At 43.9% G+C, this 24,353-nt stretch overlaps 1 protein-coding gene and 2 non-coding genes across 4 annotated transcripts in view; 1 reads left to right on the forward strand and 2 right to left on the reverse strand.

Moving 5' to 3' along the window:
- The window catches only part of STAB2 (stabilin 2), a 169,441-nt gene that overhangs the window by 114,122 nt on the left and 30,966 nt on the right, over nucleotides 1–24,353 (forward strand). For both annotated transcript variants that reach the window (XR_004275576.1, XM_032299531.1), the window contains exons 42-52: nucleotides 721–846; nucleotides 3,205–3,278; nucleotides 4,906–4,977; nucleotides 12,424–12,543; nucleotides 13,514–13,561; nucleotides 14,647–14,730; nucleotides 16,261–16,407; nucleotides 17,525–17,665; nucleotides 19,004–19,063; nucleotides 20,442–20,618; nucleotides 22,923–23,012. Coding sequence is in view for 1 of the 2 variants with exons in the window: in XM_032299531.1 (XP_032155422.1) it covers nucleotides 721–846; nucleotides 3,205–3,278; nucleotides 4,906–4,977; nucleotides 12,424–12,543; nucleotides 13,514–13,561; nucleotides 14,647–14,730; nucleotides 16,261–16,407; nucleotides 17,525–17,665; nucleotides 19,004–19,063; nucleotides 20,442–20,618; nucleotides 22,923–23,012 (1,139 nt within the window). In the remaining variant the exon portion in view is untranslated. The remainder of the gene's footprint in view (nucleotides 1–720; nucleotides 847–3,204; nucleotides 3,279–4,905; nucleotides 4,978–12,423; nucleotides 12,544–13,513; nucleotides 13,562–14,646; nucleotides 14,731–16,260; nucleotides 16,408–17,524; nucleotides 17,666–19,003; nucleotides 19,064–20,441; nucleotides 20,619–22,922; nucleotides 23,013–24,353) is intronic.
- On the reverse strand, nucleotides 8,434–8,537 carry LOC116528136. The gene has a single exon (XR_004258872.1). It is a non-coding gene; the product is annotated as a small nucleolar RNA U13 (small nucleolar RNA).
- LOC116528168 lies at nucleotides 10,234–10,336 on the reverse strand. Its single transcript, XR_004258904.1, has one exon. It is a non-coding gene; the product is annotated as a small nucleolar RNA U13 (small nucleolar RNA).

Raw genomic sequence — 24,353 nt, forward strand, 5'->3', positions numbered from 1 at the left:
CCTTGCAGAGTGGTTTTGAGGTTAAGAGAGCTCTCTCTATCCAATGGCAGAATAATGCAGCCGTTGAAAACTCAGTTTATCTTAGACTCCTCAGGTTTGAACCTAAGAGCTTATTGCTTTCGTTATGTTGGGAAAGTTTCTTGACTGCTCTTTGCATTATTATTTTTATCTGCAACTTGGGGATAATGAAACCTCCCTCACTGTGTTGTTGGACAGTAACCTGAATTAATACCTGTGAAGTGCTTAGAACAGACCCAGCACATAGCATGCAATAAATGTAAGCTAATATTCTTATGGCACCTGGTGCTAGAAAAAAATGGAAAATCTTAAGGTCGTTTTTCTCTCGAGCACTATGTCCCGTCAGGCTTTGGTCCAGATTGTGGCAGTGCTGGACAATGATCATGCATCTGCTTTCCAAACCATCTTACTCCGGGGATTCTCACAGAGGTCCAAGGAGCTTCACCTTGGTCCCCAGGTGTGTCCTGCAGTAGGAGGTGTAGAGAATGCTAGGAAAAAAAAAAAAAAAAAAAAAAAAAGCAGCTAGAAAGGGCAAATAACGAATGTTTTTCTTGCTCTCTGTTTTTGGGAAGTGGCCATATTTCATACAGTGCCTGCCCAAGTTGTTTTGCAGTATCTTCCATTTCTCAATGACTTAAGGAAAAATGCATCAATGGCTTTTTCCCTTCTCCCATCCCTTCTGCTCTGTGTCATCTTCCGTAGCAATCAACGCCTGTGAGATCATCAATGGAGGTTGCTCTGCCAAGGCTGACTGTCAGAGAACCACCCCAGGAAGGCGGGTGTGCGTGTGCAAAGCAGGCTACACGGGCGACGGCATTGTGTGCCTGGGTAGGTGTGCTTCCATCTTCCACTGGTGAAATGGTGTAAGACTCAGATCCCTATTAAGCGATTCCAACATGTGCGTCCTGATTATTAGGACACAAAACTGAGGTCATTATTCCACTTGCCAGGGCAGGAAAGTATAAGGGCATGGAAAAGTGAGCACATGGTATGAAGGCATGTAATGTCTAAAAATTGCTTTGGAAGGATAAAAGGAGATACATTTTCCAGTTAAGCGTCATGGCGATGATGGAATGTTTAAACTTTAATTGGTTCCTTTTTATACAAGTAGCACATGTTCACTGTAGAAAAAGTGAAAATATTTTTCACTTTTTACACCAGGGAAAATATTCTGAAGATAGTGCTCTTACCATTGTCATATTACCCCATTTTGCTATGCCTACATGCATTTTTTTTTTTTTTTTTTTTTTTGAGCCGGGGTTTCCCTCATGTTACCCAGGCTGGAGCGCAATGGCGCGATCTCGGCTCACCGCAACCTCCGCCTCCTGGGTTCAGGCAATTCTCCTGCCTCAGCCTCCTGAGTAGCTGGGATTACAGGCACGCACCACCATGCCCAGCTAATTTTTTGTATTTTTAGTAGAGACGGGGTTTCACCATGTTGACCAGGATGGTCTCGATCTCTTGACCTCGTGATCCACCCGCCTCGGCCTCCCAAAGTGCTGGGATTACAGGCTTGAGCCACCGCGCCCGGCCCATTTTTTTTAACAAAAAAAAATGTATCTCAGAATATACAGTATTTACTATCCTTAGCAATATATTAAAGTAACTCTCCCTATAAACAAATATACCTCTAACATTATTGACATGTCCACACACTGTTGTTCTATAAAGGTATACCATAGTAAATTGTCTGAATGTAACAGTTTAGTTGGAAAATGTTGTCATAAAAGAGTTAGAAGAACCCACTTGTTCTTTCCCCACATTCACTCATTAACATTTAGCCTGTTTATCATATGCCCTCTTTGTACACACACATTTTTGTAAGCCATCTGAGAGTAATCTGTGTATATTATTTGTCCCAAAATGCTGGAGTGTATGTTTCCTAAGAATAAGGACAACCTCTTACATAACCACAGCACAGTGATCCACTTCAGTACATTTATTATTGATGTAAAACTTTTATCTAATTAGCATTCATATTCTAACTTTGTTCATTGTTCTAATAATAATGTCCTTTCTGACATTTTTTCCTCCCGTGCGTGTCAGGTCTAGGGCTGGGTATTGCACTCCATTGTCATGTCCCTGAGTTCCCTCTAATCTGGGAGAGCTCCTCAACCTTGCTGTGTCTCTTATGACATTAACACTTGGGAATAATATCCTCTACCACCCCAACTTTTTTTCTTTAGTAACATGTCCTTTATTTAGGGTTTGTCTGTTGTTTTTTGTTATTAGATTCAGGTTATGCATTCAAGGCCCAAATGTCACAGAGTGATATTGCATCTGTCTCAGGAAGGCATGAGCTTGCCTTCTGCCCTTTGTGTGTGATGTTAATTTTGACCACTCAGCCAAGGTGCTGTCTCCACTGTATAGTCATTTTTTTCTCCTTTGATACTAATAAGGAGTCAGAGGGGAGACACTTTAACACCAAGCAGATATGTTGTTCCCCATCAAAATATACTACTAAGTTTAGCATTTTTTCCTTTTTATTTTTGAGGTGGAGTCTCACTCTGTCACCAAGCTGGAGTGCAATGGTGCAATCTCGGCTCACTGCAACCTCCACCTTCCTGGTTCAAGCAATTCTCCTGCCTCAGCCTCCTGAGTAACTGGGACTACAGGCATGTGCCACCACGCACAGCTAATTTTTGTATGTTTAGTAAAAAACTAAACATACAAAAATTTCACCACGTTGGCCAGAATGGTCTCGATCTCTTGACCTTGTGATCCACTCGCTTTGGCCTCCCAAAGTGCTGGGATTACAGGCATGAGCCACTGCACCCAGCTGAGTTTAGCATCTTTTGATGATTCTTCCCCAAACCAATCTATATAATGACAGTTGCAAATGATTGTTTTTTAATTCCTAATTCTCTTCATTCATAGCACTGTTAGATTAGACTCCACGATTCTGTGGTTACGAGTACTTTGCTACAAATGCTCAGATTTATTCCACAGACCAATTTAAGCCGATAGACAATGCCTCTGCTGGAATTGGCCTATCCGGGAATAGTCAATCTTGAGAAACCAAATCCATTACCCTCCCAGTTCAGTTATTTCTGTCTCACAATTTCCAGAACACTGAATCATGCTTTGACACCCGCTCCCCTCAGTTACCATCTTAGCTCATCCCTCAAGCTGGCTTCACTTGGAAACCAGACTTTATAGGCCAGATGTTGACTTTTTGTTTTAAAGAAATCAACCCGTGTTTGGAAAACAACGGTGGCTGTGACAAGAACGCAGAGTGCACACAGACAGGACCCAACCAGGTGAGCGCCACCTCTCCCAGGCCCTTAGGTTTCCTAGAAGGAAACTCCTAGGTCCTTAGACACAGGCCTGAGAGAAAGAGACAGAATGGACCTTGGAGGAGCTGCAGCCGAAAATAAATAGGGGAATTCTGAAAGAATCAAGAGGCCCTTCTTTGGGAATGAGCTGAAATGGGGAAAACAAAGGGTACTAGGACAAGGGGCTTCCCCAGGGTAGGGAGAAGTAGGTGTCTGCAAATACCATGTGATTCCAGAAGCATCTAGACAGTCCCCCAAAATACTCCCCTTTCTTTGTTGTTGTTGTTGTTGTTTTGAGATGGAGTCTCGCTCTGCCACCCAGGCTAGAGTGTAATGGTGCAGTCTTGGCTCACTGCAATCTCCACATGCCGGGTTCAAGTGATTCTCCTGCCTCAGCCTCACAAGTAGCTGGGATTACAGGCACCTGCCACCACACTCAGCTAATGTTTTTATTTTTAGTAGAGACAGGGTTTCACCATGTTGGCCAGGCTGATCTCGAACTCCTGACTTAGTAATCCACCTGCCTCGGCCTCCCAAAGTGCTGGGATTACAGGCGTGAGCCACCACACCCAGCTGGTAATTTTTATTTCAAACTACATATGAGATAGGAGACAATCTGTAAACTTTTTGGTGCTTGGGACCTCTAAGAGTGCTCATCCAGATCTAGGAGGCAGTAAAGGAGGATGAATTGAACTCTTGAGAACATGACCTTAGCTGAAGAGGGATTCGATGGTGATGTCTTGGGAGAGTTTTGAGCTGATATTGGGGCCCCTTGTGCAGAAAGAGTAAGAGGAACAGGGAGAACCTGCCCGTGTAGCCCTGCTTGGCACCGCTGATAAGTTAAAGTTCTAAGAAGCAGATATCATCCCAGGGCCCTTGCTGCTACATAGGAGCCTCTTGTGTTAATTAGAAAAGCTGCCCCTTGGGAGGGCACAGGTGTCCCTTCCTTTGGGGACATCAGTGAATACAGCATGGGCTGGGCTTCAGCCTAGTGTCTGGGTGATCCTGCGCAAACATGGGACATGGGGCCCTGTCCTCAGCTTCTTCAGGTGGTGTCCCCTCCCTCAATTTGAAGCTTCCACCCAACTTCCTGGGCCGACCAATGGGTTTGATTGATTGTTTCTACGTGCACACCTTGGTGGGGTGCAAAGGCCTCCCCATAATCCTTGGATGATCCTTGGATGAGGCTCATTTTCCTTGGATGAGGCTTCTAGCACTGGTGCCTTTCAGCTCAGCATGTGCAGATGAGCAAGATATGAGTATAAAGGAGAGTGGGGTATAGTTTGGCTTCCCTTCAACTGACCTTCAATCAAAGAGAGAAAAGGGGCGAGTACCTGAAAGCAAGGGATCAAATAGGGTGAGAACATTAAAGAGAAAAAGATATCTTGGCAACAAAGATAGGATGTGCACCAGATCCCAGTGCTCAAGTGAAACGTGCCAAGCACTCAAATATTAAATATAAGGTGACAATTATCATAAAATAGATATTACCAACATCAGATATAGAATCTCCTAATGTTACCATGACAGAATTCCGGCCTAAGAGCCGGCACATGCGGTCAGTACAGAATCCATCTGTGAAATGACCCCATGTCCTTCTGCTCCTGGACAGGCTGCCTGTAACTGTTTGCCAGCCTACACTGGAGACGGAAAGGTCTGCACACTCATCAATGTCTGCTTAACTGTGAGTATGGCTCTAGGGCTGATGCCCTTCAAGCCTCAGAGCCTGGGGAGCCTCCCACTGAACTTCTAGGGGATGCAGAGTTGAGGAAATATTCCTCTGGAGGCCTCAGAGCTGTGTGTTGGCTGTGAGGCTCATTTCTCTGGCACGCTGCATTGCAGGAGAAAGCACGGTCTGCTGCCCCCAGCCTGCCCCTTTGGCTGCAGCATATGGAGCTAAGTCCATCCACTTGCTTATCCCCCATCCACATTGCCAACTCTTATAAAAAGATCCCTCTCCCCCTTTCCACCAAGCACATCTCTCACCTCTGAGGTGATGCTTAAAGCTTACCTCCTCCAGGGAGCCACCTTAGGTAAACCCCACAGCAACTTTCCACTCCTTATTCTCCTAGACTTACACGTAGGAATTCATGGTGAGTACACTACAAGTCAGCAATATAGTGTAGCATTCCAAAAGCTAGTTATGTTATCACAGAGGCCTAGAGCTCAGGCTAAGGAAGATGATTCTACTCCCACACCACAACCACCCTCCATGTCCCCTACCACCCCCATTCTACATGTTAACTCTACCTTAGGACAGAGGATCGGGTTCTAGATGCCCTGCATGGAGCAGGAGTTCATATGGGGGTAGAGGCACTGTGTCTCCCATGTCCAGGCACACATCATTAATTCTCACAGTTCTCTTTCTCTCTAAAGAGGAGTTGGGATGGGGGGTGGAGGCTGCCATCAACATTTCAAGAATTGCCACGTAACAGAAGGGTTGTTCTTGTTCTGTGTAAGTCCAAGCAGTAGGACTAGGACTACCTGATAGATGTTAGAAGAAAACAGATTTCTTTCAATTCAACTCAATTCTTTCATTAGAACTGTCCAGAGATAAGAGTTTTGAGAGGTAATGAGCTTATTATAACTCAAGGTATTTAACCACAGGAATAAAGCAACAGGTAGGTTATCAACCCAGACAGCCATTTAGATTCCTCCCAGCCCTGTTCCACAGGACTCTAGGGTTTTCGGCTGGTTTGCTTTTTGGGCTCTCAGTTTCTTTGGATGGTTGTAAATGTCCCTGGGGTTCCTTTTACCACTAACAGTCTGGGTTTTGCCTTTCTTCATCCAGTCTGTAGGATATTGTTGATACACTTCCTGTCTCCATTGGCAGGGACAGGATCTTCTGATTCTCTTATAACTCTTGACTGCAGACTGGACCCATGTTATGCAAACCCAGTGGGAATTTACTCAGCCATTAATCACTGAGTCTCGAACTGGGCTAATCACCTACTGCTGCTCAGAGCCTAACTGTCCCAGGCCTGGCACCTCCAAAGGGGTGAGACAAGCCTGCTGACCCAGGCTGTCACATCTGGAGCACTTAGTGTGGTCAGCTAGGACTCTGAAACGCTGATTCGACATCACATTCATATCCACTGCTTACCAGGGGTCAGCCACCGTGCTTAGGGGTCATCCTTTAGTTTAATTTCTCTAGCAGCAATATATGGTAAGAACTGTTATTAAGCCCATTTTACAGACAAAGAGACTCCAGCTGTGCCTCTTTCCTAGGACTACTATAACAAACGGCCACAAACTGGGTGGGTGGAAACAAGAAAGAGGTATTTTCTCACAGTTTTAGAGGACCAAACCCAGAATGAAGGTGCCTGCAAGGACGTGCTCCTCTGAACTCCATGGGAGAATCCTTCCTTGCTTCTTCCAACTTCCGGTGGCTCCAGGCACTCCTGGCCAGTGGCCGCACCACTCTAATCTCTGCCTCCGTCTTCACGTGACCTTCACGTCCACATCTCTGTCTTCTCTTACAAGGACACTTGTAGTGTTAAGGCCCACCTGGTTAATCTAGGATGATCTTGTCTTAAGATCCTTAATTACATCTGTAAAGACTGTTTTTCTAAATAAGTTGCAACCACAGTTGCATCCAGTCCTTAGGACAGTTCAACATACCAGGCTGGGAGGAGTGACGGTCCTTGCCCAAGGTCATAGGGCTAGTATGTGCCATGGCTAGAACTTGAGCCTATCTCTGTCTAACTCGAGACCTGCATCCTTGACCACTTCTTGGGGTGCTCGTTCTTCCTATAAGGCTCAGTCCCAACACCTTGCTTTGCTGTTTGTATTACTGCCCACCTGAGAGCCTCCAGCTGTTGACGTGAGAACAGCGCAGACGCCCTGTAATTAAAGCCCTTCTTCTCCAATTGAGGCTCCCATTATCTCCTTGTGTTGATCTGGCAAGCTCCCCAAGAGAACAGTGTCCTCTACATGAAAGAGTTATGTAAGGATAATAAAGCAGCAGCTACGGAAATGATGGGGTCTGAGCTGTGAAGCTTCATTTTCACAGCAGTTTTTCCATGGGCCATTCACGTTTTGTAAAAAATGGCCACCTTGTCTTGGATGAATGACTCCTGATACAGCTGACCTGGGAGATTCTGAAGGTCCTTTGCTTCTCTCTCAGCAGCATATTCCCTTAGGAATTAACTCTATTGGGTTGGGCATGGTGGCTCACACCTATAATTCCAGGACTTTGGGAAGCTGAGGCAGGCGGATCACAAGGTCAGGAGTTCGAGACCAGCCTGGCCAACATAGCAAAACCCCATCTCTACTAAAAAACACAAAAATTAGCCAGGCATGGTGGTGCATGCCTGTAGTCCCAGCTACTCAGGAGGCTGAGGCAGGAGAATTGGTTGACCCTGGGAGGCAGAGGTTGTGGTGAGCCAAGATCACACCACTGCACTCCAGCCTGGACAAAAGGGCAAGACACTGTCTCAAATATATATATATATATATATACACACACACACACACACACACACACACACACACACACATACACACACATACATACATACATATATACAGGAATTAACTCTATTGCAAGTTTATAAAATTATAGGCCATCAGGGGCCAGGCGGGGAATATCAATAGGAAGACCCAAATCGTATTGCTGCTGTAATGGGAAAACACGTACTCCAGCTGACTAGTGCTCTAGGCAATGTCAGCCCAGTGTTGGCAGTACTTCTGATATTTTAAAAGAAATGAAAATTTGATGAATTTGTATGTAAATTTTACCAATTTTAAATGATGGTAATTAATTACGAAAAACTCTTTTAAATATTGGGTTAAACAAACAAAATAGTCCTGGTGCTAAATCTGGCCCAAGAACAATTCTTTCTGCTCCAGTCCCACCAACAAGGACTGTGAAACTTTGGCTTTCCTGAGTTAGCCCCCGGTTCAAACTGTTTTAGTCCATTTGTGCTGCTTTAACAGCATGGAGGATACCTGAGACTGGGTGGCTTATAAGCAACAGAAATTTATTTCTCACATTCTGGTGGCTGGGCAGTCCAAGATCAACGCACTGGCTGGTTCTGTGTCTGCTACAGGTTTGCTTCGGGTTCATAGATAGTACCTCTTGCTCACTGGTAGAAGGGACAACTGAGTTCCCTTGGGTTTCTCTTTTCTTCTCCTTCCACATCAGAAGGGTAGTGTGCCAATGTTGTAACAAGTTTTGAGGGAGGCATATCTCATAGAATAGTAATGAAAACCCAATATCATGCTAATGAATTGCAAAAGGTTCTCTCTTTTATAAGGGCACTAATCCCATTTATAAAGGCTTTGCCCTCGTGACCTAATGACCTTCTAAAGGCCCCACCTCCTAATACCATCACATTGAGAGTTGGGTGGGGAACACAAACATTTAGACTACAGCAGGAGGCAAGCATGTTGATGGAACAGAGGCTGGGTGAGACGCAAGGGGTCGTAGTGATCAGACAAGGCCTCTCTGCAGAAGTGGTTCATTCCTGAATGTTGAGAAGGGGGAAGCCACATGAAGATCTTGGGGAAAATATATAAGCAAAAGGAAGAGCAAACCAGGGGTCCTGGGATGAGGAAGAGCTTGGCAAGTTCTGGGGACTGAAGAGTAGCCAGTGTGACTGTAGTACAGGGAATAAAAGGCAGGCGGTGAGAGGGGCCAGATCACCTTCCACATGTAGGCTATGCTGTGGAGCTTATATTTTATTCCAGTTATGACCAGAAAGCCACTGGATGATCATGTAGGTCAATGTCAGTGTCTGGCTTGCCTCTCAAATCTCACACTAGCTGCTGTGATGACTGTGCATCATAAGGGTTCAGAAGCAGACACAAGAAGACCAGGTAAAAGACGAATGCAGCAGACCAGGAAAGACCAGTGTGGTTTGGCTAGAGCTGTAGTCATGAGTATAATGAGAAGTCACTGGGGCTGGGTGGGCACGGTGGCTCATGCCTCTAATACCAGCACTTTGGGACACCGAGGCAGGGAGCTTGCTTGAGCTCGGGAGTTTGAGACCAACTTGGAGAGAGAGATGGGGAGAGAAATCACTGGACAGGGAATGTATTTTGGAGTTTGAATTGCTTGGTAGCCATTCAGATGGAGATTGCCAGTGATATGGAAGCCTGAAGGTAAGGAGAGGTCATAACACAGGTACAAATGTAGGGGTCATTGGCACAGAGATGCTGTTTAAACACAGGGGACTGGCTGAAGCACAAGACGAGAGAGGCAGAAACAGAGGGCAGGCAGCAGGGATATTAAGCCATTAAGCAACGGAAGAAATACCTAAAAAGAAGGCTCAGTATAAAAGTCCACGATATGGAAGGAAAACCACTTATCAAGAATAGCGTCAACAGAGGACAAGAGGAGAAAATGTTTCAAGAGGAGTGATCGTACAGGCAAAGCATGTTGGGATGTCACCTATGTGGAGAGAAGAGAAATGACCACTGCCTTCTCAAGGTCTCAATTCTTGAAGACCTGGATCAGGGTGGAGGCTTGTGCAGAGGTGGGACCAAGAGCCTAGAAAGAAGTGGAGCAGAAAATTGGAAGTAAGGAAAATAGAAACATAGACAACAATTGCACAGATCTCCCTGTGCAGATAAATGGGGTAGGTAATGGAGAAAGATGCGGACTAAAGGAAGCATTGTTTATAACATTTTATTCTGGAAAATTATAAACCTACATGAAACTAGAACAACTGATACATGAACCCATCTGTACCTAACACTCAGGTACAGGAGTTAATTCATAACCAGTCTTTGTCCATCTATATACCTGATGGGTTCTCTTAAAGTAAGAGAGAGAGTTTGGCTCTTTTCAAGATGAGTAATTTGAAGGCATGTTTTTGTTCTGGTGAGTATGTTCTGATAGAGGAGAGGAAGCCAATCCCGAAGGAGAGGAGGTAGATGGTTACAGGAGGAAAACACAGGAGGTGGTGAGAGGGATCTCTCTTTTCTTCTCCTTTCATATCAGAAGGGTAATGTGCCAATGTTGTAACAAGTTTTGAGGGAGGCACATCTCATAGAATAGGGTGAAAACATGAGCCCAGATTAAGGCATCAGCCTCAGATAGAAGCAGACGTAGAGTCAGTCTATTAGTCAGTCAGTGATGAACTAGTGAGTCCATTAATGAGTCAGTCCAGTCCGTTAGTTAGTTAGCTAATTGTTAGGACACTTGTTAAACAAGGAAAGCAGAATCCGTGACTTCAGACCCAAGCAAGTGGTGAAGCTCAGGGTGAGGAGATGAGGTGGTTCCTGTTACCTGTGTCTGTTTCTCCATGAGGTACAAGTGGAGCTCATCAACTGAGAGGAGAAGACAGTTATTGAGAGTTGAGAGTGGTGAGGAGTGGAATGTCATCTGTATTAGTCCATTTTCACGCTGCTGATAAAAACATACTCCAGACTGGGCAACTTATAAAAGAATTTATTGGACTTACAGTACCATGTGGCTGGGAAGGTCTCACAATCATGGTGGAAGGTGAAAGGCATTTCTCACATGGTGGCAGACAAGAGAAGAGAGCTTGTGCAGGGAAACTCTCGTTTTTAAAATCATCAGATCTCCTGACACTCATTCACTATCACAAGAACAGCACAGGAAAGACCCACCCCCGTAATTCAATCACTTCCTACCAGGTTCCTCCCATGACACATGGGAGTTATAATTCAAGATGAGATTTGGGTGGGAACACTGTATCATCATCTCTAGAGAGATGTAGCCAAACTGTATCATCATCTCTAGGGAGAGGAAAATTAAATGAACTGGAAAAGTGCAGGCATCTGTGTGTATGCCTTTGAAGGAAGTCCAGGTAGCATGTATCCGTGACTTTCTCAGGCACCTCACCACCAGCCTGGCAGACCTAGAGGAGGAAGAGTGGGGCCCAGGAGGCCTAGGGATTTGCCAAACCATAGTGATGGAGGGAGAGAAGAGCCAGGGAGGCTCACAGTGCTCCACCTTGCCAGCTGGCTGGGGGAAAAGGGGGCTGGGTGGATGGGCAGGAATGCTGGTGAGAAAGAAGTAAGCTCAAAGCAGGGGAGGTACCTGTGGACCAAAGGAGGTTGGATACTGCAGTATTAGAAGGGATAAGTTGAAATGGTAAAAGTCAGTGGCCAGAGAGAGAAGGATGCTTGAAATGGAGCTCTCAGGAGCAGTCAGCGCACTTTAATGTTGACTGCAAATCCAGGGGGTGGGGACAGGGATGTAGAGGCCATTGACAAGGATATTGACACTGCCAAGAATGGCGACATCAGGAATGAAGGGAAAGGCAATGATCCAAGCATCACCATTAGGACCAAAGAGTAAAAATTGGTGAAGATACTATGTGTTTAAAGGATGAGGGTGTGGAAATGTTTTGGAAGTGACAACGTACAGTAAGTAAGATGCTCTCCCAGCACCGCCAGGACATTGCCACTTCAATCCCTCACCAGTGTGGAGGTAATGGAGAAAAACAGCTTCACTTGAGGGGCACAGAAAGGGCAATGTTTGCAGGAGACAGAGACCTCTGCAGGAAGAGGTGAAGAGTGAAGACCTCTTATGAAGAGGTGAGAATCTCAGAAAGCTGCTAATGGCAATGAGTTTCAGAAAGCGTGAGGAAGGGGGCTATGGGGTCAGATGATGCGTGTATAGAGGAACATGGGGCTGAGTGTCCCTGCAATGAGTGTTCCCATGGATGTTAGCTTTGAACCATACTTTGTATTTTAGGTCTTCGCCCATTTTCCACAACTTATTATCAGCTCTTTGAGGGCTGGGACAATGTATTCTATTTGATACCACCTGCATTCTGTCTGATAATGGTTACCTTTTCCTATCATCAGCATCTAGCTTAAAGCTAGGAAGTATCCAACAGGTGGAGTCTTTCTAGTTAATGCCTGGATGCTGAGAAATTTCCAATTTGGCAACTCTGGGCTCATCTGTACAGGGCTGGAGATCTGCTCAAAGGTACCTGCCATCTTGGGATACAAGGCCGGGTGACTAAGATGTCCCTATGAACATAGGGAATTGGAAGGCAAGCTCAGGAAAAGGATAAACAGTAGAAATTAATCAAAGTTAGAGAATGAGACAAAAAATGAATTCCAACACAGAATTGCTTTGTAAATATCGGCAGAGCTGGCAAACTAACTGGACTAATCCCTGTCCCTTGCCCCTTGGTAATTTTACCAGAAAAATGGCGGCTGTAGTGAATTTGCCATCTGCACCCACACTGAGCAAGAAGGAAGGAATTGTACTTGCAAGCCAAACTACCTCGGAGACGGATTTACCTGCCGCGGCAGCATTTATCAGGTAACACCAGAAGTGTTTCCGTAAAGTAAACTCTACTTCCCCAAAAATGCCAAGAATCCAGCTAGCTAAGGAATATTCAGGAGCTTAGGGAAATGTAAAGCTCTATAAAAAGATGAAAGGCCATTTTATGTAAATCAGCAACGAAAAGAAATTTTGTCTACCTCTGGGAATTCATTTGACCTGTGAAAGGGTGTAATGTAGGGATGAGATGGACTGACAGCTCTGGAGTCAGAAACACCTGGGTTTGAATCCAGTTCTCCTGGTTAGTAATGTGACTTTGAGCATATTATGTCACCTCTCTGTATATCAATTTTCCCATCTGTAAAAGAAAATCATACTGGTACCAACTCCATCAGGTTGTTAAGATTATTAAGTAAGGTAACATGTGTAACGGGCAGAGTGCTCAGTAGCTCAACCACATTACCATGGCATGGATTGCTATGTGTGCATATGTGCATGTGTGCACACACATGTTAATGTGTATGCACATGTGTGCCTGTCTGTGTGCCTGTAGTGAGCACAGCGGTTGAGGCAACGTGATACTTGCAGGTTTCTGCCTATTACATAGTAAATGTTCGATTATTTCATTTAAAAAGGGATGAAAAAGTTCTGGCTGATCAAATATTCTTGGTAATGGAGTAACCAAAGCTGTCATAAACCTATAACTACTTTTTTTTTAATATTCAAATGTCAGAAAATGCTCTTAAAGTCTGGATACTTCCAGAAATGGCTGTACCTTTCTTTCATAAATCAGATGGCGATTCCAGAAATGTTATAGAATTAGTGTGTCCGTATAGTCATTCTGAATATCAATTGTCAGCCTACAGATGAAGCTCCAAAAAGGCCCAGTGTTACAGATTTCCAGCTGAAAGGATGGCAGATACGACCTTAGAGAAATCACCCATGACAGCCCTGTACTGTTCTTGTATACATTTCATAGGTATTAAGTGAAACTACCCTTTGTTTGCAGGAGCTTCCGAAGAACCCGAAAACTTCCCAGTTTTTCTTCCAGTTGCAGGTAAGAAATATACATGTCTGTCTAGCCATAGAGTTCAGCCTACGCCAGGCGCAGTGACTGAGGCCTGTAATCCCAACACTTTGGGAGGCCACAGTGGGTGGATTGCCTGAGTTCAGAAGTTCAAGACCAGTCGGAGCAACATGGCAAAACCCTGTCTCTTTTAAAAATACCAAAAAAAAAAAAAAAAAATTTAGCTGGCATGGTGGCACAGGCATGTAGTCCCAGCTACTTGTAAGCCAAGGCACGAGAATTGCTTGAACATGGGAGGCAGAGGTTGCAGTGAGCTGAGATCACACCACTGCACTCCAGCCTGGGAGACAGAGAGTTCAGCTTCAAGCCAGATAAAGCATAAACTGGTAGCCTGTAGAGTTGGTGAGGACAGAAGGAAGCCTGGGACCTTGGATTTCTAGAATTTTCTACATAAGAATGTAGTAAATGAAAAGACTCCAATGATACCGCTGGAGAAAATGGTGTGACTGGGACAGCTGGTTAACACTTGGAGTTAAAATATTACGTTTGATCTTTCTGCACATCATACATCTGAATCTCATTCAGATGTAAGAATAAAATATAAACTAGAAGAATAAAATCATAAAACTATAAGAAATACAATTTTAATAAAATCATTAAAAACTAGAAGAAAATATGCCCATGGTAACCATATGATCTTAGGAAGCTCAAAAAGACAATTCTAACAGTTAAGTACATCAACTTGTGTTTCATGTTTGTATTATTATCCTAGTGATATCAAATACCGACATGTGCAAGAGACATTGGAAAAGAATGCCTGAAAATAATAGGAGCTGCTTCTAGGTGGTTGGATTAGGGGGTCAGTTATTATTTTCTTCTTTATGCTGTATTTTAAAAATCTTTAATACAATAAGCATGTGTTCATTTTATAATGAGAAAAACACATGATTTCAATGATAGAGAACCTGGGTTTCATTTTTATCCAAGACTGAAACACAGGGCTCCTCCTCCAGTTTTTGCTTCACCCAGGTGCCATCAACTCTGGTATTCATTTGAGCCCCTGCATGCATTGATGTTAAGTGAGTGATGTGTGAGCCCCACCGTTCTTCCCACAGGAGCATTCCGTGAAAGATCTGGTCAACCCAGGCCCCTTCACTGTTTTTGCACCTTTGTCTGCAGCTTTTGATGAGGAAGCTCGGGTGAGCACGAGACTGTGGGCAGAAGGGGGAGGTCTGCGGTTGGAACATAGTCTTTGGGCCTTGCCCTGGAACCAAAACTGGAAATGTTTCTAAGCAGGAGATCTAAGATCAGGTGGAGCTCACCAGCAATAGAAGGGGCTGCCTCTTGGCACAGGGACCCCTGTCAGGGTAAACATTCAGGTGGATTTGGGGTAACCACTGGCCAGAGACTTTCTGAAGGACATTACTGAAGAAGACATGAGGTTGGAGAAGATGAATAATTCTTAAGTGATTTAGACCTCCCATAGACAAAAAAAAAAAAAGGGAGGGGGTGTGGAGGGAGAGATGCTGGGTTAAAGAGATTTAAATAGATTATTTTCTTGCAGGATTTATCAGAGCCTTTACTGTTCTAGTATTCATGGGGGCTTGTCATACTGGATTGCCCATTCATAATAATGATAGGTGACATATATTATGAGTGTCAAATAATGTTGTGAGTGCCTGGCTTAGATGGATTCATTTGGTCCTCACAACAACCCTGTGAGCTGAGTGCTGTTGTGATCCCCATTTTACAGCTGTGAATATTGAAGAAAGTAGCTTTCCCAAGATCACATGGCTAGCAGTGGGTGGAGCAAAGACCCAAACCTGGGCCTGTGTACATAACCACTGCACACCCGGCCTCTGTATGCCTATATTTTGGACACCAGCAAAGCAGAGGCACAAAAATAATTTTTGAAAGAACTTGACACTTTGTAATTCAAAATAAAAAGCCATTGAAGGAGTTATCATGAAACAGTGAGAATTTTGTGGGCTTTTGATTACACTTTATATTAATTAATATTGTTTGATTGATTGTTTGTTTTTGAGACAGGGTCTTGCTCTGTCACCCAGGCTGGAGCACAGTGGCACGATCTTAGCTCACTGCAGCCTCTACCTCCTGGGTTCAAGAGATTCTCATGCCTCAGGCTCTGGAGTAGTATTTTTAGTAGAGATGGGGTTTTTACCATGTTGGCCAGGCTGTTCTCAAACTCCTGGCCTCAAATGGTCCACCCGCCTCTGCCTTCCAAAGTGCTGGGATTACAGATGTAAGCCACTGCACCCAGCCTTGTTTGCATTTTGAATTCCAGATGGAGATACGTCATGATCTTTTCCAATACTAAAGGTTTAAATCTGGTACTGATACCTCTCCAATGGGAGGAGTATACTATGCAGTGTTTCCCAGGATGTTTCGCAAGATTTTTTTTTTTTTTTTGAGGGTCATCTCACAGAACTTGGGATCTTTGCAGCATGCATTGTAAAATCCCAGACCAGAGGAACACCACGTTCCTTCCATGCTGAGAATCCACAATAGAGGCAGGAAAGGAGCTAGAGTGGCTTCCTCCCTTTTGCCTGAACAGCCTTCCCTCCGTAATCCTGACCACAAAGCCTGCTTCCCAGAGTCTGGGTGGGCCAAGAGGTGTGGAAGAGAGAATGGAGGAGAGAAGAGCCAAATGGCATGTTGCAGCAAAAGGCTCCTGCCTCTGGCTGGAACTCTCTGATCTTCTGTTACAGGTTATAGACTGGGACAAACAGGGTTTAATGCCCCAGGTTCTTCGGTATCATGTGATTGCCTGCCACCAGCTGCTTCTGGAAAACCTGAAATTGATCTCAAATGCTACTTCCCTCCAAGGAGAGCCAGTGGTCATCTCCGTCTCTCAGGTAGGAGAGGCCACCTTGGGAAGATACCAGTTATCCTTAGGTCCTCTTTCCTCTAGATCATGTTCTTTGCAGGAACCTGGATGGAGCTGAGGCCATCATCCTCAGGAAACTGATGCAGGAACAGAAATCCCAGTGCTGCATGTTCTCACTTACAAGTGGGAATTAAATAATGAGAATTCATGCACATAGAGGGGAACAACATGCACTGGGGCCTACTGGAGGGTGGAGGGTGGGAGGAGGGAAAGGATCAGGAAAAATAACTAGGTACTAGGCTTAATACCTGGGTGATGAAATAATCCCTACAACAACCCCCATGACACAAGTTTACCTGTGTAACAAACCTGCATATGTTCCCCTGAACTTAAAAGTTAAGGTTTTTTTTTTTTTTTTTAAAGTTCCTTATCCTTAGGTCCTCTTTCTCTTTTTTTTCTTTAAAGTAATCAAAGAAATAATAATAACAACCATTAACATATGTTAAGTGATTTCTGCATGCAGGCACGTAGTATTTGATGTGTACTAACTCGTTTAATCTGCAGAATACCCCCTTGATACAGACAGTGTTATCTTTAATATCCAAATAAGAAAACTGAACTCAGAAAGGTTAAGTAGCTTGTCTAAGGTCACATAAAGAACAAATATTAGAACCAGGAATAAAACTCAGAGGCAGGGCATCTCCAGGTAATAAATAGAACTGCTTTTTGGTAGCATTAGTCAGAATCTGGAAAGGTTGAAAGCTTTTGACCAAAGCCACTTGACCATGCTGGTCCGGTCCCTCCCTATACAGAGAAACAAATGGTGACTGTAGAATTCCTTGCAGAGGGAAAAAAGCCAGGGGAGGAGATATAAAACAAATATATAAGAAGCCAATTTTGAGCTGCTTGCTTATTTCATATTGGAGAATCATATTGAAATGACTGTTTGGGATGATTATTATTAACTTCTCCAGGTGAAAATTACATTTTTATTTCTGTTTTCACTTTATAATCATAATAAAAATACACTGAAGTGTTGTTAACTTGGATCTTCAGTTTTCACATTGGTAAAGCATTCTCTGAGAAGCAATTTTGTGTCTATTTCACTTTGTGCTCATTTCTTTTTTGTTTTTGATTGATTTCAGGGCGCAGTGTATTTAAATAATAAGGCTAAGATCATATCCAGTGATATCATCAGTACTAATGGGATTATTCATATCATAGACAAATTGCTATCTCCCCAAAATTTGCTTATCACTCCCAAAGACACCTCTGGAAGAATTCTGGTAGGTAAACTCTCTGTCATACTCTCAGCCTGGAGTGACTCAATATGTCATCTCTATTATGATTCAAAGTCATTATTTTGAAACATTTTATTTTTCTGCTCAATCTCAAGCTATTATTAAAAGCCTAGTAAACATTATTCTTAGTAAAAAGTAAATAAGTAAAAGTCTATTTTGAATTGATAAGTGGGTTTTATATGTTTTTCTTTAGCATTCACAAGGACAGATGGTCTTACATAGGTTTGGAAGATGGAGTAGGTAGGCAGGTAGGTAGGTAGAATTAAATCTTAAGTAAAACTCCTTCTAATTTGACAGAAAATGTAATTTTAACTTTTATTTTTATTTATTAATATAGGTCAGGGTTTTTGACTGAAGAACACAGAATTCACTATACTTAGCTTAGACAAAAAGGAGTTTCTCAAGATAGTAGATACATCATCAAATCTCTGGAAGGGCAGAGGCAGATGCTACACAACTGGGAACAAAGCAGCCCAGGGAGACCTACAAAGGGTAGACACTTGGCTGGGTGCAGTGGCTCGCATCTGTAATCCCAGCAATCTGGGAGGCCAAGGTGGGCAGATTGCTTGGGTGCAGGAGTTCAAGACCAGCCTGAGTAACATGGCAAAACCCTGTTTCTACTAAATGTGCAAAAAGCTAGCCAGGTGTGGTGGTGCATGCCTGTAATCCCAGCTACTTGGGAGGCTGAGGTGGGAGAATCACCTGATCCCAGGAGGTTGATGCTTGCAGTGAGCTCAAGGCATTGAGCTGAGATCGTGCCACTGCACTTCAGTCTGGGAAACCAGAGTGAGATCCTGTCTAAAAAAACATGTTTTTAATTCACACACACACACACACACACACACACACACACACGGTGTACAGCTAACCTGATAACCTCACCACCACCACCAGGCTGTTATGGCTGTCCTGGCTGTCACAGCTCTGTGACTGTCTCCAGCCTCACCACCATGGACACCAGACACTGGGATATAGATATCCCCATTGTGCTTGCCAGAGTGTTGGATCTCCCCTCTAGCAGCTGCTGCCACTTTATATTATTTCTTTCCACCAACAAACTTTGCACAAGTGCTTCTGCTTGGAGGATCGTATATAACATAAGGGGCTCTAGCTGCAAGGGAGTCTGGGAAAAGATAGTGTGTAGCCTACTGATCTCTAGAATGCAGAAACGCATGGGCAGAAGAGAGCTGGAGCAGCTACTGAGGAGCCTATCTACATACCTGCCAGGTTATGATACCTTTATTGTTTTCACTTGAGCTCTTGTTAAGTTCCTTGTAAACTGTATAAGGAAAAGTTTCATGCTCACTCTTATTATCTTTGCAGCAAAATCTTACGACATTGGCAACAAACAATGGCTACATCAAATTTAGCAAATTAATACAGGTAAAAATCAAGGGGAAGTTGATTCAGAGGATAACCTGCCTAAAAAAGTTTTGTTTTGTTTGTTTTGTTGTTGTTTCTGCTTTGTTTTTGACATCAGCCAGCTGTTGTGGGATCTGTGTGGGGAAGTTCCAATTTTCTGGTGAGAAATGTCATTCTCTGCCACTCACTTCTCAGAATGTTATATGGCTTGTTGAGCTATATAATGTACACTGGCTGACTTAGAAATTGAGGATTTGAGGCTGGAGAGAGGGAAATAAATTGGGATGTGGCAGCAGTGTACTATGTGCTTCATATCTGGAATTATCAGCTCCATTATAAAGATGGGGAAGTTGCATGGAAGAGTCGGGAACTTTATACCTGTGAGGCAGGTAGAAATTAAAACCATATCTTTCTGGTGGGCACAGTGGCTCACACCTGTAATCCCAGCACTTTGGGAGGCCAAGGCAGATGATCACTTGAGGTCAGGAGTTCGAGACCAGCCTAGCCAACAGGGTGAAACTCCATCTCTACTAAAAATATAAAAATTAGCCAGGCACAATGGCATTCACCTGTAGCCCAGCTACTTGGGAGACTTAGGCAGGAGAATCACTTGAACCCAGGAAGCAGAGGTTGCAGTGAGCCAAGATTGTACCCCACTGCACTCCAGCCTGGGTGACAAGTGAGACTCCATCTCAAAAAAAAAAAAAAAAGTATCTTACTGCTCTTACTGACTTCAGAGATTATTCCCATGAATTGAGTGTAAACTTCCAGTATGAACAAAAGATTGTAGAAGAGAATAGGGAGGAGTAGGCCAGGCACTTTCTGAGGTTCTCTCTTTCCCACTCTTCCACCCTGAGCAGTCCCTGGGGGCTCCAGAATTTGACTTTCTGATTTGCTCTCCAAGAAAACATAGATCAGGACAGGCATGGTTGGCTCTTGCCTGTAATCCTGGTACTTTGGGAGGCCAAGATAGGAGGATTTCTTGAGCCCAGGAGTTCGAGACCAGCCTGGGCAACATGGCAAAACCCCGTCTCTTCAAAAAAATACAAAAATTAGCGGAGTGTGGTGGTGCATGCCAGTAGTCCCAGCTACTCAGGAGGCTGAGGTGGGAGGATCACTTGAACCCGCAAGGTTGAAGATGCACTGAGCTATGATTGTGCTACTGCACTCCAGCCGGGGCAACAGAGGGAGACCCTGCCTCAAAAGAAAGAAAAAAAATGTAGCTCAGAATGGTTGGAGTGAGATGGGCTTCTAGTTTCTAGCTACATCACCCATGAACCATCCAGAGTCCCAGTAAGCCATAGGCTGGAGCATGGAGGAGAATCCTCAGAGACAGACCCACTGCCTGCATGTCTGGGCCTTGCTCGTGCCAGCAAGGGGCGGACTCCCTGTGTTTCAGGACTCAGGTTTGCTGAGTGTCATCACAGATCCCATCCACACCCCAGTCACTCTATTCTGGCCCACGAACCAAGCCCTCCAAGCCCTCCCTGCTGAACAACAGGACTTCCTGTTCAACCAAGACAACAAGGACCAGCTGAGGCAGTATTTGAAGTTCCATGTGATACGAGATGCCAAGGTATGTAGTTTACATGCAGATATAAGTGCAAGAATGTCCCAGGGTGGTGATAAAATTCAGCACCGAGGCATTGTGGCCTAGGAACTGTCAGTGCATCCCTGTGTCCACGGTGTGCAGGAAGCTGCAGCATCCCCTGCCCCACCGTGTCCTCCTCTGACTGGCCGTGGTTCATTGGCTCCTGCAGTACACCACATGTGGTTCTGTTCCTTGGACCTGCCATTTTTATTTTTTAACTTTAACCAATACCCAAGAGCATCATTCCTCTCCCTACTGCGGATCAGCCTTTCCTCCTTCCTGGTTCTCCTGCCAAAATGGCTAATGACAACATTTCTCAAGTTTTTCCAGATGGACTCTTTCTCTTCCAATTCCAAAGTTTCTAGGCAAATGACTGATTGATCGGGCTTCAATCAGTGTGGCCCCTGAACTGATTAACTGTATCAGAGAAGCATGATCATGTAGAAACAAACACAATTATATAGGAACATGCATGATTGTATAGGAACATATATGATATAGGAATAAGTACAATATAGGAACAAGCGTGATCATATAGGAACATGCACAACCATACAGGAACAAGCATGGTCATATAGGAACTTCCACGATCATATAGGAACATATATGATCATGTAGGAGCAGCACAATCATATAGGAACAAGCATCATATAGGAAAAAGCACAATCATAGGAACAAACACGATCATATAGGAATAAACACGATCATATAGAAACAAGCGTGATGATATAGGAACATGCACAATCATATAGGAACAAGCGTGGCCATATAGGAACTTCCACGATCATATAGGAACATATATGATCATATAGGAGGAGCACAATCACATAGGAACAAGCCTGATCATATAGGAAAAAGCACAATCATATGGGAGCAAGCATGATCATATAGGAACAAGCACGATCATATAGGAACAAGCGGATCATATAGGAGCATGCACTATCATACAGGAGCATGCACAATCACATAGAAGCAAGCACAATCATATAGGAAAATGAATGGTCATATAGGCACAAGCACGATCATATAGGAACAAGCACAATCATAGGAACACGGACAATCACGAGCAGCACAATCACATAGGAGCAAGCACGATCATATGAGAACATGGATGATCACATAGGAGCAAGCACAATCATGTAGGAACATGGACAATCATATAGGAACATGGACCATCATATAGGAGCAAACACCATCATACAGGAGCTGTCATGATCATACAGAAGCAGCATGATCATATAGGAGCAAACATGATCATATTGGAGCAAGCATGATCATATAGGAGCAGCACGATCATATGGGAGCATGCACAGTCTTATAGGACAAGCATGATCATATAGGAGCAAGCATCATCATATAGGAACATGACAGCAATCCTGAGTTCTCATCTAGGACTCTTGTTTCTTTCCAGGACCGAATCTGTCCAGTTCAAGAATGCCAAATGCCCCAACTTCAGTTCATCCACAGCATCTACATTAGTTTCCCAAGGCTGCCATAACAAATTAACACAAACTGGGCAGCTTAAACAACAGAAATGTGTTCTCTGTAGTAAACAGTTCTGGAAGCTGGATGTTGGAGATCAAGGAGCTGGCAAAGTTGTTCCTTCTGGAGGGTCTGAGGCAGAATTTGCTCCCCGATGCTCTTCCCACTTCTGGTGGCTTCTGGAAATTCTTGGTGCTCCAGGCCTGTAGTGCATCCCTCTAATCTCTGTCTCCGCCATCAAGGGCTGTCTCTCCCTGTGTGTTTCTGTGCCTTTATGTAGCATTTGCCTGTTCTTTCTTCTTGTAAGAACACCATTCATATTAGATTGAGAGCCTACTCTACTCCAGGATTACCTCATCCTAACTAATCACATCCCCAATGACCTCATTCCAAATAAGATCATGTTCATGGAACTGGGGTTCAGGACTTCAATATAATTCTTTGAGAGGCACAGTGCCGCTCACAACTACATCCTAGGTCATTCCCCAGCCTTACTCTCTTATTCTTTCATTGGCTTCATATATTAAGACTGCATCTTCAGAGACTCCCAAGCACAGAAGGGGGATGGAAGGGTGATTGAAACCAGTCCAGCTGGTCCACTCTTTTCCTCCAGAAGGAATTTCCAACCTACCAGAGAGCACCCAATTATTCTTCCCATTCGTTATACCTGTGGTCATTGGAAAGCTAAAGTTATTATAACTCATGAAAAAACTTGCAACTGAATTTGGTTTTTCGGTAAAGCTCTTTCAGGCCATCCCTTTTTCAGCCCAAATAGGGGGTAGTCACATGGCACCATCTGTCCTACAGGTTTTAGCTGTGGATCTTCCCAGATCCCCTGGCTGGAGGACCCTGCAAGGTTCAGAGCTGAGTGTGAAGTGTGGAACTGGCAATGACATTGTGAGTATCATCATGAAGGGTGGGCAGGAAGGGGTTAACACATTCACAGCAAGCCATTCCCCAACCACTGCCCCTTCAAGGAGATGTTTGCTTTTTTCCCTCCATTCATAGCAGGCTCACTTTTTTCTCACTGCCTTCAAAGGTATTTTTCCTGAAAGTGCATTAGTAGCTATGAAAAACCTGATAAATCCTGTCCAACCCAATCCCTCCTAGCAGGTGGCAGGAAGCCTCTTACACTGTGGAGAGCAGCTTCCAGTTAATTTTATTTTTTGTGTAGAGCATTTATTTTCCAATGTGAGGTACTTTCCTAAAACAGGAAAGCATACCGTCACTCCTTTCTCTTCCTTCCAAGCCCCACCACTGTGGCCTCACCGCCAACCCTCTCTTGGCAGTCAGAGCCAGCTCTGGGCTTTACCTACTTCGATCAGCCAACTGAGAGGTTTGCAATTTTAACCTTCCCTGGCTCGTTCCTGAACAATTCTGTCTTCCTGTAATTCCATATGATGAAGGGGTCTAATAGGATTATTTCAACTGCATATCATGGAGAAGCCAAAATGTAGTGACTTAAATGTATAAGGATTTATCCTCTTTCATAGAAGAAATCTGGAGGTAGCCAATCAGAGTTCATATGATGGCTCAGTGGAGAGGCTCCTTCTGTCTTTATGCTCTGCAGCACATGGTTCCAGCCCCTAAGGTCCAACATGGTTGCTGGAGTTCAGCCACCATGTCCACTTTCCAGGCAGCAGGAAGGATGAAGGGCAAAAGAGATGCAGCTCCCAATTGAGTTGATTCCCTTCAAGGAAAATTCCAACAAGTTCCATACAACATTCTGCATACATCTTATGACCAGTATCCCTTTGGTGTTTGAATTAGAATTGCATTGAACTTATAACTGAATTTGAAGAGTATTCACAACTTTTCGTTCCAGCTTCTGTAACATCCCAGTGTACACTCTTGAGATTGTCCTGTCTCCCTAGACCAAAATAGATAATATCAGAGAAGGATAGTAAGAATGCCTTCTGCTTGTTCTGTGTGTTAATATAGCTTTCAGAGCACTTTGCAATGTATTATTTAGTCTGATCTGTATTAACAATCCAATATTAGAAATCATTTACTTATTTCCATGGTAGAAAAAAAGAAATGAACCTCAGAGAGGTTCCGTGACTTGCCCGTGGTCACAGTCCATAAGTGAACATGCAAGGCTTTAAGCACAGTTTTCTGGTGTTCCTCCACTGAGTCGTATTATCTCCATCCCATCCATACATGCTGGGAGTTATCTTTTTTTCTTCTCAAAAGTTTTCTAAAAGCATTTTATATCTTGGAAGGATAATGTATCCATCA

The sequence above is a fragment of the Sapajus apella genome, unplaced genomic scaffold (genome assembly GCF_009761245.1).
Source record: "Sapajus apella isolate SASKATOON/1434 unplaced genomic scaffold, GSC_monkey_1.0 scaffold2, whole genome shotgun sequence".
Taxonomy (NCBI): domain Eukaryota; kingdom Metazoa; phylum Chordata; class Mammalia; order Primates; family Cebidae; genus Sapajus; species Sapajus apella.